This window comes from Peromyscus maniculatus, chromosome 22 (assembly GCF_049852395.1).
Source record: "Peromyscus maniculatus bairdii isolate BWxNUB_F1_BW_parent chromosome 22, HU_Pman_BW_mat_3.1, whole genome shotgun sequence".
Taxonomy (NCBI): domain Eukaryota; kingdom Metazoa; phylum Chordata; class Mammalia; order Rodentia; family Cricetidae; genus Peromyscus; species Peromyscus maniculatus.
Genome location: NC_134873.1, coordinates 8,839,408 through 8,852,276, shown reverse-complemented (window position 1 = coordinate 8,852,276; position 12,869 = coordinate 8,839,408). Strand labels below are relative to the sequence as shown.

General features: G+C 57.7%; 1 protein-coding gene across 3 annotated transcripts; it reads left to right on the top strand.

Annotated features, from left to right (window-relative positions):
* Positions 1 to 3,979: 3,979 nt before the first annotated feature.
* Tincr (TINCR ubiquitin domain containing) lies at positions 3,980 to 12,604 on the top strand. 3 transcript variants are annotated; one of them, XM_076559903.1, is made up of 4 exons: positions 3,980 to 4,479; positions 7,235 to 9,524; positions 10,511 to 10,630; positions 11,123 to 12,604. In XM_076559903.1, the coding sequence occupies exon 2, from the start codon at positions 9,039 to 9,041 to the stop codon at positions 9,498 to 9,500; it is 462 nt and encodes a 153-aa protein (XP_076416018.1). In that variant the 5' UTR covers positions 3,980 to 4,479; positions 7,235 to 9,038; the 3' UTR covers positions 9,501 to 9,524; positions 10,511 to 10,630; positions 11,123 to 12,604. The 3 variants fall into 3 exon arrangements, with proteins under 3 accessions (XP_076416018.1, XP_042123067.2, XP_042123064.2); XM_042267133.2 differs by lacking the exon at positions 3,980 to 4,479 and having other exon boundaries at positions 9,165 to 9,496; positions 12,066 to 12,604; XM_042267130.2 differs by lacking the exon at positions 3,980 to 4,479 and having other exon boundaries at positions 9,166 to 9,496.
* Positions 12,605 to 12,869: the final 265 nt, after the last annotated feature.

Below are 12,869 nucleotides of genomic sequence, written 5' to 3'. Positions count from 1 at the left end.
AGCTCCTGGACCTGCGGGCCGGCGCAGACAGTGTTTGGGGGGAGGGCGGATGGGGGAAGCTGTGGCCTTGGGGAGGGGGCAGCTGCCGAGCCGCCAGCCGCCTTTCCTCGTCTAGGCCTGGCACAGAGACCTGAGCCTGCCTTCCCTCGCAGCCTCCTTGAGAGGCCGCAGTCTGATGGTGGCGGGGGCTCTGGCTGGAGGACCACCTTCCTCAGCGTCCCTCCCCACCCCTCGGAGCTCATGTGTGAGAGCATCCAAAGCCCCGTGCTGTGGAACAGGGTTGAGAGGTCCCTGCATGGTGGCTGAGGCTTGGATCAGGTTTCCTGAGCAGTTGACCCCACCACACGCTGGCTGAAGTCACTGGGTTCTCGGAGCCAAAATAAGGCATCCAAGCCTGCCTTGGACCATCCCTGAGGCCAGGATCCCATCTGTCCTGTGTCTGCCCTCCAGTGCTGTCCTTTAGCCTGCCAGAGCCCATCTTGCCATACATCTCAGGCCAACACTCCCCTTTCTCTGGGCCCTGGTCACGTGGGCACCCTGCATTGCTACACCAGACCTTGGCCTGCCATGGTCTGTCCCCAGGGCTGTATTTGGTCCCCAGGAATGGCAAGGCTAGCCTTGGCTCCGCTCTGTTAAAGAATGAGGATGAAGGTGGGGTGTGCTCCTTGATGCGCTGGGGGCTGCTGAGCACATGAGCAGTCCGGCTCTAGGCAGTGTTAGTTCCCTGTCATCCCAGCACCAGCTGTCAGGCCAGCCTGGGCTAGCCGGGAGACCCTGCCTCAGCCACATAGGACAACAGACCTTGAGCCCACACCAGGTGCACACGGCAGGCCCTGCTGGACCGTCCTCACAGCCTCACCCACAAAGAAAGTGGCACTGTGGGTGCTGGAAGTTGGGAGAGGCTTTGTGGAATGTGGATGTTGGTTTGTTGTGCTGAGACGATGGAATCCAGGAGACGGCGTGGTGGTGGCTACCCGAGCCTGAGAATGAGCTTCCTGCCTCCAAGTCCTGTCCTGCAAAGGCTAAGGTGGCAAACTTCCTGTTTGGGGTAATGTTGAAGGGGCCTACCCTCCACATAGGACAGCTGGCCTCGAACCCACAACCCTGCCCTCACTACGCCTGTCCTGCTTGCTGGGGGACTCGTTACACTGCACTCAAGGCCTATGGAGCCTGAATACAGCAAGTGCTTAATAAATGCTGAGAAGCAGAAGCGCTGGGCTGACCTGTGCCTGCATCCTGTGGGCCCTGCCCACCCCCATCCTGTCACCCGCCCCCAGTGTGGGCTCATGAGGTACCTTGAAGCAGAGGGGACATTTTGCCTGTGTGTGACACCTCCTATGGTCCACTTTTAAGACACGTGACCCCTGGGTGTGGTGGCACAGGCTGGAGTTCAAAGGCCAGCCTGGACTACAAGTTCAGGACACAAGAAGACACCTGACTGGTCAGGTCAGTCACTGGCTGGTGACAGACAGGTGTGTCACAGCCCTCGGGGACACCAGAATCAGTTAACACTGGTCACGCAGGCTGGTGACACACACGCCCAGGAAACAAGTCACATGACCCACTCCCTGTTTCCGTTCAAACAGGCTGGATCCCCTGGCCAAAAACTAACGTCACCCGGTTTAGAACAAGTGTTCATGAACCTGCCCCTGAGCCTGCTGTATCCACAGTTGTTAACGGAATTACCTGCATCACCTTGTTCCTGGTCTCAGCCTGTCACTCTGCCATGACCACGCCCCCAGCCCCTCACTGGGGATTCTGGGCGGGGCTCCACCCTGACCACGCCCCCAGCCCCTCACTGGGGATTCTAGGCGGGGCTCCACTCCTGACCACGCCCCCAGCCCCTCACTGGGGATTCTAGGTGGGGCTCCACCCTGACCACGCCCCCAGCCCCTCACTGGGGATTCTAGGCGGGGCTCCACCCTGACCACGCCCCCAGCCCCTCACTGGGGATTCTAGGCGGGGCTCCACCCTGACCACGCCCCCAGCCCCTCACTGGGGATTCTAGGCGGGGCTCCATCCTGACCACGCCCCCAGCCCCTCACTGGGGGATTCTGGGCGGGACTCCACCCTGACCACGCCCCCAGCCCCTCACTGGGGGATTCTGGGTGGGGCTCCACCCTGACCACGCCCCCAGCCCCTCATTGGGGGATTCTGGGAGGGGCTCCACCCTGACCACGCCCCCAGTCCCTCACTGGGGGATTCTAGGCGGGGCTCCACCCTGACCATGGCCCCTGCCTCAAGTTCCTATTCTTTTTTATTTTTTTCATTTATTTTTTTAATTAAGAGATTTGCTGTTCATTTTACATACCAACCACAGATTCCCCTGTCCTCTCTCCTCCCTCCCCCCAGCATTCTCCCCCAACCCCCCACTCCCCTTTTTCACCTCCTTCAAGGCAAGGTCTCCCATGGGGAGTCAGCAGAGCCTGGTACATTCAGTTGAGGCAGCTCCTCCCTGCACCAAGGCTGCACAGTGTCTCCCGCTAAGTGACATGAGCCACATAATTTTTTTTTTTTGTGGTCTGATTGTTCTTTATTTTATATCTAGAATCCACTTATGAGTGAGTACATACCATAACTATCTTTCTGGGTTTGGGTTACCTCACTCAGGATGATTTTTTTTTTAGTTCCATCCATTTGCCTGCAAATTTCATGCTTTCATTGTTTTTCTCTGCTGAGTAGTATTCCATTGTGTATATGTACCACATTTTTTTTCATCCATTCTTCCGTTGATGGGCATCTAGGTTGTTTCCAGGTTCTGGCTATTACAAATAGTGCTGCTATTAACATAACTAAGCATGTATCTTTATGGTATGAATCAGCATTCCTTGGGTACATGCCCAAGAGTGGGATGGCTGGGTCTTGAGGTAGTTCGATTCCTAATTTTCTGAGAAACCGCCATACTGATTTCCACAGTGGTTGTACAAGTTTACATTCCACCAACAGTGGAGGAGTGTTCCCTTTGCTCCACATCCTCTCCAACATTGACTGTCATTAGTGTTTTTGATGGTAGCCATTCTGACAGGTGTAAGGTGGTATCTCAGAGTCGTTTTGATTTGCATTTCTCTGATGATTAAGGATTTATTTATTTATTATATATACAGTGTTCTGTCTGCACATATCCCTTCAGGCCAGAAGAGGGCGCCAGATATCATTACAGATGGTTGTGAGCCACCATGTGGTTGCTGGGAATTGAACTCAGGACCTCTGGAAGAGCAGTCGGTGCTCTTAACCTCTGAGCCATCTCTCCAGCCCTTATTCTTTTTTTTAAATTGAAACAAATTTCTCTGTGTAGCTCTGGCTGTCCTGGAACTCAGACTCTGCCCACCTCTGCCCCCTGAGCACTGAGATGAGCGGCACCACTGCCCGGCTGAAACTTAAGTTTTTCTTTTTTTTTTCTTTTTTTTTTTTTTTTGGTTTTTCGAGACAGGGTTTCTCTGTGTAGCTTTGCGCCTTTCCTGGAACTCACTTGGTAGCCCAGGCTGGCCTCGAACTCACAGAGGTCCACCTGGCTCTGCCTCCCGAGTGCTGGGATTAAAGGCGTGCGCCACCACCGCCCGGCCTCTTAAGTTTTTCTTACACTGTATTCTGACCATGTTTCCACCCCTTCTCCCTACCTGCGGAACTTCATTTTTTTTTTTTTTTTAAATAACAGGCACAGAGGAAAACCACACAGTTAAAAACCAAAATGTACAAGTAAACGACCAATAAGCCAAACAAATAAAAAATCCCAAGCAAAGCCGGGCGGTGGTGGCGCACGCCTTTAATCCCAGCACTTGGGAGGCAGAGGCAGGCGGATCTCTGTGAGTTCGAGGCCAGCCTGGACTACAGAGCGAGATCCAGGAAAGGCGCAAAGCTACACAGAGAAACCCTGTCTCAAAAAACCAAAAAAAAAAAAAAAAAAAAAAAAAAAATCCCAAGCAAAGCAAAATAACACCACTGGGTTGGTTTTGCACTGGCCAACTACGGGGCATGGGCGTGCCCCGAGGTGTGGGTAGTGAACACAGTGCACTCCACTGGAGAGCACGGCTCGTCCTCTGCGGTGTCAGCTGGAGGCGGCTTCTTCCCCAGGGTGGGAGCGCCAGTCCTCTCCCCCGGGAGTGCCGCCGTCTCGCTGAGCTCGTGCGTGTGTCGGTCGGTCCTGCTGTGGGTCCGTCAGTTCCCATCCGCTGTGGGGCTGACCTCGGAAGGCTTTAAGTCAGGATTGTGGATTCCAGCCACCCTACCCAGCACACAGCGGCTCCTGCTCACACCTCGCCTCTCTGCTCAAGCAGGTGTTCTTAGTCTGGGCCTCCACACTGCTGGAATCTGGAATGTCATGTCAGCAATCTTTAAAGCAAGGCCTTGTCTCCAGCCCCTGGGGCTCTGCTGCCCGTGGTGGCATTAAATGCCACAGCCACCAAAGGTGTCTCACCTCTTCTAGACCCATCACACCCACCCCATGGGGACTGAGAAGCCACCAGGAGCCAGGGAAATGATGTGAGTTCCGTGGGGCACTCAGGAGGCACTGGTCACTCCCCAGGCATGGGCGAGCATTTAGGGTCTCTGGAATGAGACCAGCAGAGAGGCTTTCACAGTGTCTCCAGTTCCTGGTTCCTGGTCACTGGGGTGACCCTGAGCTGGGATCCCCAAGAAGGGGAAACCCAGGCCCACATGCTGTCCTCTGTTCCCACTTTGTGTCGTTAACTTCCAAATGCTTCTTGTGCACTGGGAACGTGTCAGTGACTAGGCCATCTGCTGGTTGCCTTCCTGGAGGGGACCAGCAGGAACAGTATTCCCAGAGAGGGAACAGCATATGCAGGAACCTCTAGGAAAGACAGGACAGGATTATAGAGGAACCGAGCAAGCAGAAATGTGCAAGACCAGGGGGCAACCTGCAGGCTCCGAGGACCCCCAGCCCTCAGCCCTGGAGGAGAAGACTAAAGGCTTTCCCATGTCTTTCCGGTGGTGCAGGGTCAGGGACCCAGTGGTGAGGAGCAAAGGTAAGCTCCCTGGGCAGCCTCAGATCTCAGGACCTACACTCCCAAGATCTGACCTGGGCCCCGGAGGGAAAGCCTGCCTTCAAAGCAGGTGTGGCTGGGGTTGTGGACAGCCAGCAGAGCGGTCCCAGAGTCAAATACCACGGCAGAAGGGAGAGAGAGACACAGGCGCGGGCCGGGGCGAGGGTGGGTGGGGTGGAATCCTAGTTTCCGGGCCTACCCACATCGCCACCAGGTGGTGCCCGAGAGCCGCACTGTGCCAAGGGGGTCCCCACTGCCTGAGGCCCTGCGACCTCGGTAGCAGCTGGCATGGGTCCTCTCCTGCACCCAAGGTCTCTGGAGGCCCTGGGATCCAGCAAGGTTTGGGCCTCAGAATCCAGAGTTTCTGTCCATCCTTGGCTACATCACAAGTTTGAGGCCAGCCTGGGCCACATGAAGTCCCCCACCCACCTCAAAATAACAATGATCATAATAACAAATGAGGGGAGGCATTGGGCTGGCTTTGTGAGGAAAAGTTCTTAGCAACCAAGCCTGACAACTCAAATTCATCCCTCAAGGACTCCTCTGACTTCATATGCAAACACACGCACGCGCACGCACACACACACACACACACACACACACACACACAGGGACACACACACACACACACAGGGACACACACACAGACACACACACACAGGGACACACACACACACACAGACACACACACACATTCACACAGGGACATACACACACACAGGGACACACAGAGACACATACACCTTCACACAGGGACACACACAGACAAACACACATTCACACAGGGACACACACAGAGACACATTTACACAGGGACACACACACAGGGACACACACACAGACATACACATTCACACAGGGACACACACATGCATACACACACAGGGACACACACACAGGGATACACACACACATTCACACAGGGACACACACATGCACACACACACAAGGACACACACACAAGGACACACACACATGCTTACACACACAGGGACACATACACAGGGACACACACACATGCACACACACATGCACACACACACAGGGACACACACACAAGGACACACAAACATGCATACCCACACAGGGACACACACAGGAACATACACAGAGACACACACACACAAGAAGTAAATGTAATTTTTAAAATTTATTTAAATTTATTTTATGTGCATTGGTGTGAGGGTGTCCGATCCCCTGGAAATGGAGTCACAGACAGTTGTGAGTTGCCATGTGGGTGCAGGGAATTGAACCTGGGTCCTCTGGAAGAGCAGTCAGTGCTCTTAACCACTGAGCCATCTCTCCAGGACCATAAATGTAATTTTTTTAATTAGGAAAACACCCAGCATGGTGGCACATGCCTCCCAGCACTGGGGAGGCAGAGGCAGAAGATCTGTGAGTTCCAGGCTAGCCAGGGCCACATGGCTATTATCCAAGTGAATATATATGGGGGGAAAGAGGGAGGAAAAGGCGTAGGCAGTGGTAGTGGGAGTCTGTCTTCCCAGCACTGGAGGGACTGAAGTAGGAGGCCGTAAGTTTGAGGTTAGCCTGAACAACATCATGAGACCCTGTTTCAACAAACACCACAACAAAACTGTGTTCTACATGTAGCACCCTGGGGTGCTACAACATTCAACATGAGCAGTGAGCATTCTCAAGATAGAGAATGTCAACACAGATAATTATCCAAGGCCTGACAGGCTGCTTTCCTTCACATGTAAAAAGTGCCTGTGAATCAATAAGAACCAACAACAGTACAATGGAAAACGGGGTGAACTATTTAAGTGACGTTTAGAAAAGCAGATTCAAATGTCCCTACAAGATGAGAGCTGGCCCTTTCAGCAGCGCTGGGACCTGAGCCTGTCTGGCTTTTCAGAGATTCTCTGAGCTTGCTGCCATTGCCTGGGTCAGAACACAAAACCGTGATCTCTCCAAAGAGTCAAACCACAGAGCCCTCGGGCCACAACCCCCTGGCCCGTCTCAGCTCAGGTGGCCTCCACTTGCTGCAGCCCCTGGCCCTGGCCCTCGCCGTAACCAGTGGGTGCCCTCAGGTGTGATGAGTGACACTCAAGAGCTCAGCCTATGGGTGATGGGTGGGGCCGTGGGGACCTGGTCCCGCAGATGGAGCCAGCCATCCACCGACTGCCCCTGCTAGGACTCAGTTTCCCCGTGCTGCAGGTTGAATGTTCATAGCTCAGTTGGTGCATTGTGCCCTGGTCTGACTGTCCACACAGGGACCACACAGCTACCTGAGCCAGGATCCTCAGCCCAGTGACTGAGTGAGCTTCCTGAAGTGGCAAGGCGAAGAGGACCAGCACCAGCGCTGGTGGAATTTGCTCCCACCCCGCCCCACCCTCCCACTCCCACCCCCCACCCCCAACCCCCACCCCCGCCACCTAGAATCCCCCAGTGAGGGGCTGGGGGCGTGGTCAGGGTGGAGCCCCGCCCCGAATCCCGGTGAGGGGCTGGGGGCGTGGTCAGGGTGGAGCCCCGCCTAGAATCCCCCAGTGAGGGGCTGGGGGCGTGGTCAGCGTGGAGCCCCGCCTAGAATCCCCCAGTGAGGGGCTGGGGGCGTGGTCAGGGTGGGGCCCCGCCTAGAATTCCCAGTGAGGGTCTGGGGCATGATCAGGGTTGTCATATTCCTATCATGTGCCCAGTCTTGGATTTCATGCCAAGTTTTACATAGAAGATATGGATGACCTTTTCATAAACATTTTATGTCTTCTATTCATTTTTTAAATCTGTTGTTGGTTCTTGTTGATTTCCAGAAGCTTTTTATATGCTGTGGAAGTCAGGCTTTGTCTGTTGACTGTCGGGAGTTTTCATTGGCTTAGTTCCTGTTTTCCTGTGTGAAGTGTTTGTGGGCAGGTGTTTTATATTTATGTGTTGTCAGTTATTAATCTTTTAATTAAAGGCTCCTGGATTTAATGTCATCCTACACAGCACACTGAGATGTTTGCTTAAAGCACACTGTTAATATAAGGTCATCGTGGGGGAGACGAGGGTAGGAAAGGCTCCCTGTGCTGTCTGTGACTCTCCTGTAAATAGACAATCACTCCAAGCTAAAGCATTTTAAAAATATTTACACACAAAGCTGGAAAAAAGTAAGATGTATGCTTTTCCTGTGTGGTCTCCTTGCTTTTGGGGGGGGGGCAGTCAGGATCTCACTATGTAGCCCAGGCTGTCCTCAAACTCACAGGGATCTCCCTGCCTCTACCTCCCAAGTACTGGGATTAAAGGCTGGGCCGCCAAAATGTCACCTGTGCTGAATTTTTTAGAATGTTTTGTCTGTTTTTCTCTGTGGAGTCAAATTTAACACCTTCTAGAATGTTCTCTGGACAGCCATTCCTGGGCGAGTGTGTGTCAGAAGTCCTGTGACAAATCATCTTACAAGGCAGCAGTGGACAGAGACACTGAGACCCGGGGAGAGACAGAGCCGCCGGTGACCAGGCCCAGGGTGAGTGTGTCACAGGACAAACTGCCCCATCCTGTCCGCGGGAGGGCAGGGGAGAGGTGCGCTTGTGTAAGCGCCCTGACATGATAGCACCTCCAAGATGGCTGTGCGGACCAGGAGGCGGGGCTCCGCCTCCCCACCAGGCCCTCGCTGAACTAGGCTGGGTAGTGACTGTGGGCAAATGGGAGTGTGAACTCTTCGCCATCCATCCCCTGAAGACCTAGCTCCGATGGCCGCGTGAATGACGTTCTCTCAGCCCAAACCCACCTGGGGTCTCTCCCCCTACTCAGACCATGACCACATAGGCTGGAGAATCTGTCCCCTGTCCCCAGCTAGAGGACCGAGCATGGCCAAGGCCCAAGGCTGAGGTTTCTCTGGGGCCCACCAGCGCAAAGCCAGTGAGTGCAGATTAGGGAGAAAGTTCTGGTAATGGCTGGGTACACGGCCCGCCCCGCTTCCCTCTCTAATCTTGCTCCCTCCACTCCAGCAGCAAGGGCCAACTCCCCGCCCCTCCCGCTCACCAGGCTCCCCCCTGCTCTGGGGTCTGTACACAGCTTACCTTCTCTGCCCCAGGGCCTTTGCGCATGCAAGCTGTGCACAGGGGGAAAGGTCGCCATGGAGGCCGGGGCTGGGCCAGCCAGCGTCACCACCCCGCCTCCTCCTCCTCGCACCCCTGGGATGCTCCTGCGGCAGGACGTGCCTGGGAGGGGCGGAGGGGCGGGGGCGGGTGGCCCGGCCGGTCTGGCAGGTGCTGGCCGCGGAGTCTCCGGCTGGCGGCGGCCATGGAGGGGCTGCGTCGCGGGCTGTCGCGCTGGAAGCGCTACCACATCAAGGTGCACTTGGCCGACGAGGCGTTACTGCTGCCGCTGACCGTGCGGCCCCGCGACACGCTGAGCGACCTGCGCGCGCAGCTCGTGGGCCAGGGCGTGAGCTCGTGGCGCAGAACCTTCTACTACAACGCCAGGCCGCTGCCGGACCACCAGACGGTGCGGGAGGCGCGCCTGCAGGACGGCTCCGTCTTGCTGCTGCTCAGCGACCCCAGGTGACCAGGGATCTGGGCGAGGGCCTGGGTGAGCACCTGAGCTGGGGGCCTGGGCTGGGGACCTGAGCTGGGGGCCTGGGCGAGGGCCTGGGCTGGGGACCTGGGCGAGGGCCTGGGCTGGGGACCTGGGCGAGGGCCTGGGTGAGCACCTGAGCTGGGGGCCTGAGCTGGGGGCCTGGGCGAGGGCCTGAGCTGGGGGCCTGGGCGAGGGCCTGAGCTGGGGGCCTGGGCGAGGGCCTGAGCTGGGGGCCTGGGCGAGGGCCTGGGTGAGCACCTGAGCTGGGGGCCTGGGCGAGGGCCTGGGTGAGCACCTGAGCTGGGGGCCTGGGCGAGGGCCTGGGCTGGGGGCCTGGGCTGGGGGCCTGGGCGAGGGCCTGGGCGAGGGCCTGGGTGAGCACCTGAGCTGGGGGCCTGGGCGAGGGCCTGAGCGAGGGCCTGGGCTGGGGGCCTGGGCTGGGGACCTGAGCTGGGGGCCTGGGCGAGGGCCTGGCAGGATCACGGGCTCTGGCTCATGGAGGATGTCCTGGCGGGACGGTGGTGGCTCAGGGACGGGGTGAGGGGGAGCCCGGTGGCCAGGTCCTCTTCCTCTCTACCTCATTAGCTCTGCTGGTCTGTGGTGCTGGCTCCCTTTTCTGTTCTCCTCTCTGTGTCCTTGACTCTGTCTTTGCATCTCCCTCTCCGTCTGCCTGGTCTCTGTCTCTCTGCACCGCCCCCCACCCCCACCATGTTTCTTCATGTCTCCATCTGTCTGTCTGTCTCCATCTCTCATTCAGTGTCTGTCCGCTCACCTTGGCGGTGGGCTGGGCCAGCAACCCTGGGGGCCGCTGCGCATTCGAGCCGGTCACAACCCGGCGGGGAGACTGCTCAGAGGGCCTCTCGTGGGCCAGGGGGTCTGGGGGGTCTCCATGGGTACGAAGACACTTTGGCTGGGCCCTGGGCTGGCTGGGAAGGCCTGGAAGCCGAGCGATGGCTGCTTGAATCCTCACCTCGCGTCTCTCTGTCTGGCCCCCGCAGGTAGCTGGGGCTGGAGGACACGGAGCCATGATTTTGGGAACGCGAGGTGCTGGCTGAGGGAGCAAGCTGGGCCAGAGGGAACCACAGCTCTCTCTTCCTGGGAACCCAGCCTTATTCCAGGTAAGCCGCTCCGATGGGGGCCGCAGACGTGGTGGGATCCACAGGTGGGGAAACATGGTGGGATCCACCGGAGGGCCTGCAGGATGGACACACTGTCATCACCCTCCCGCTTCCTAGCGTTGGTTCAGCACTGCTGCCCCCAGCTTCCTGTGTGACCCTGAGAAATTCCCTGCTCCCCTCTGGGCTCCTGACCGGGATGCAGGCCCAGGCCAACCACGCTTGGCTGGCAGGGTGTCCGCATGTGCTCGGCCTGCAATTCCGGTAACAGCCACCAGGGTGCGCTAAGGCAGCCTCACCTGCAATTCCTGTGGCATCCACCAAGGGGCTCCAAGCACTCGGGCTGTCTACAGGAGAAGGGGTCCAGGGTCATGGGTGACCCCTGCACTCCCCTGACATGCCCAGATCCAGGCCACTGGGGGAAGGGAAGAAGCGCCATTGGCCTGAGAGCTGCTGGTTCACATCCCTGGGACCACATGTCCCTTGTGGCTCCAGGTGCTGGGCTCCCAGGTAGATGCGACACCCCGGCCCTGCTGATGCCCGCTGCCTCCCGGATGCTGCCCTCCAGCCCTCCAGCGAGGAGTCATGGTTTCTCCGTGGCCTTGGAACCCTCCCCTCTCCCGGGAGCCTCCACCGCCTGGATCTTCTGCCACCCCCGCATCCAGGAAGCCCTCCAGTCGACAGATGCAGTTCCTTCTTTGGGGACCCACAGGGCTCCAGCTGTGAACAGCGCTGGCTCCAGGAGGAGCTGCTGGGTTCCTGACCAAGGAGACTCTGGTCCTGGGGGGCCTTGGTGACCCCGCACATGTGCAAAATGATCTGGCGCACACTGTGGCTGCTCCGCTCCGCAGCCTCGGTGTTGGGGCGCCGTGCTGGGCCTTTGTGTGCCCCCCGGGTGCTGCGGACTGCATGGTGAGCCCAGAAGGAAACTGCGTTTTAATTAAGAGTTGTACAGGCCTCGGGGTGCAGAGCTGGGCAGGTGGGGACTGACTGTTGGCCTTGGGGAGCTGGGTTGCTGGGCAGGCACAGCTGCACCAGGCCCTGGGGGTCTGGGCCCCCCTCTGCCTCCCCAGTCTCCACTGCTTGACTGTGGGGGGGGACCTGCAGTCCCCGTGGGGTTCCTTGGCCCTAGCCACAGGGAGAGATGGGGGGGAAGGGCTGGCTTGGGGGGGCAAGAGAAAGCATTTTTTGACATTTAACAAACACTATGCAAATTGCATGCAAATTGCATGCAAATCACCACTCATTCCTTAAGCCCGACAGCCCTGGCATGTTCAGAAATAATAATGTAGGGCCTGTCCCCTGGTGCCCGTCCAGCAGCCTTCCCTCCCCTGCTCTCCTCCCTCCCCCCTCCCTCTCTTCCCATCTTTGATCCAAGGCCTCCCAGCCTGTAGCATGTAAACAGCACCAAGTGGCTGCCTGCATCTTGTTTTTGTAGAACCAAGGCCCACGGAGGCCCTGGGTCTGGCTTGAGGTCCCAGAGCCGCAGTTTGGAAAGCATGTGGCCTCTCTCCAACAGTCGTCAGAAGCCACTTTGGACAGAACTGTGACCCACAGAGAAAAGTGACGGCCGGGGAGGCTCCAGGCCTGTGGCGGCCAGCAGTCATCCCAGAAGGTGTTGAGGGTCAGGCTGCTGAGGATGCACGGGCCCACAAGTTCATCCTCACTCCTTTCCTCCGGAGGTCTCCCTGAATTCTGCCCACAGGCCCTTCTGTTTTGTTTTTTTTTCCTCCAAACTCCTATTTATCCTACAAAGGCCTGCTTTCAGCGCCCCATTTTTACAGAGCCATTCCTGATACTCCAATAATGGCCCCCAGCTCCCTCTGGGCCCTGTCCTAGGCCTGAGTCCTGAGCCCAGTGGTGTCAGGCTCATGCCTCCTGGGTGAACTCACGGCAGGAGCTCCAAGGTCCACAGTCTGGGTTCTAGGCACAGGGGGCATTTTGAACGTGTGTCAAATAAAAGACTGAAGACAAGCAGGTGGTCCTGCAGTGACGGCTCCCTTCCCGGTGTCTTTGTACCGCCGTCCCCCGCGGCTCCTGCGCCTGGTGACCCGCACAGCTGCCCACTCTCCCCCCAGGGCCTGGCAGGCCTCGGGCCCCACCCAGCCAGCAAGCCCTGGCTGGGGCAGGAAGTTTCGATGAGACTTGGCAGCCTCTCTGGTCTCACTGAGGCCTGTGGCATCCAGGGAGGGGCCGACTCCCGCCGTGGGGCCACCCACGCTGGGTCCCAACGGTGGGGGGG

Bases quoted from the DNA above. Each gene is read 5' to 3' on its own strand.
- Tincr (XM_076559903.1), top strand. From the start codon at position 9,039: ATGCAAGCTGTGCACAGGGGGAAAGGTCGCCATGGAGGCCGGGGCTGG.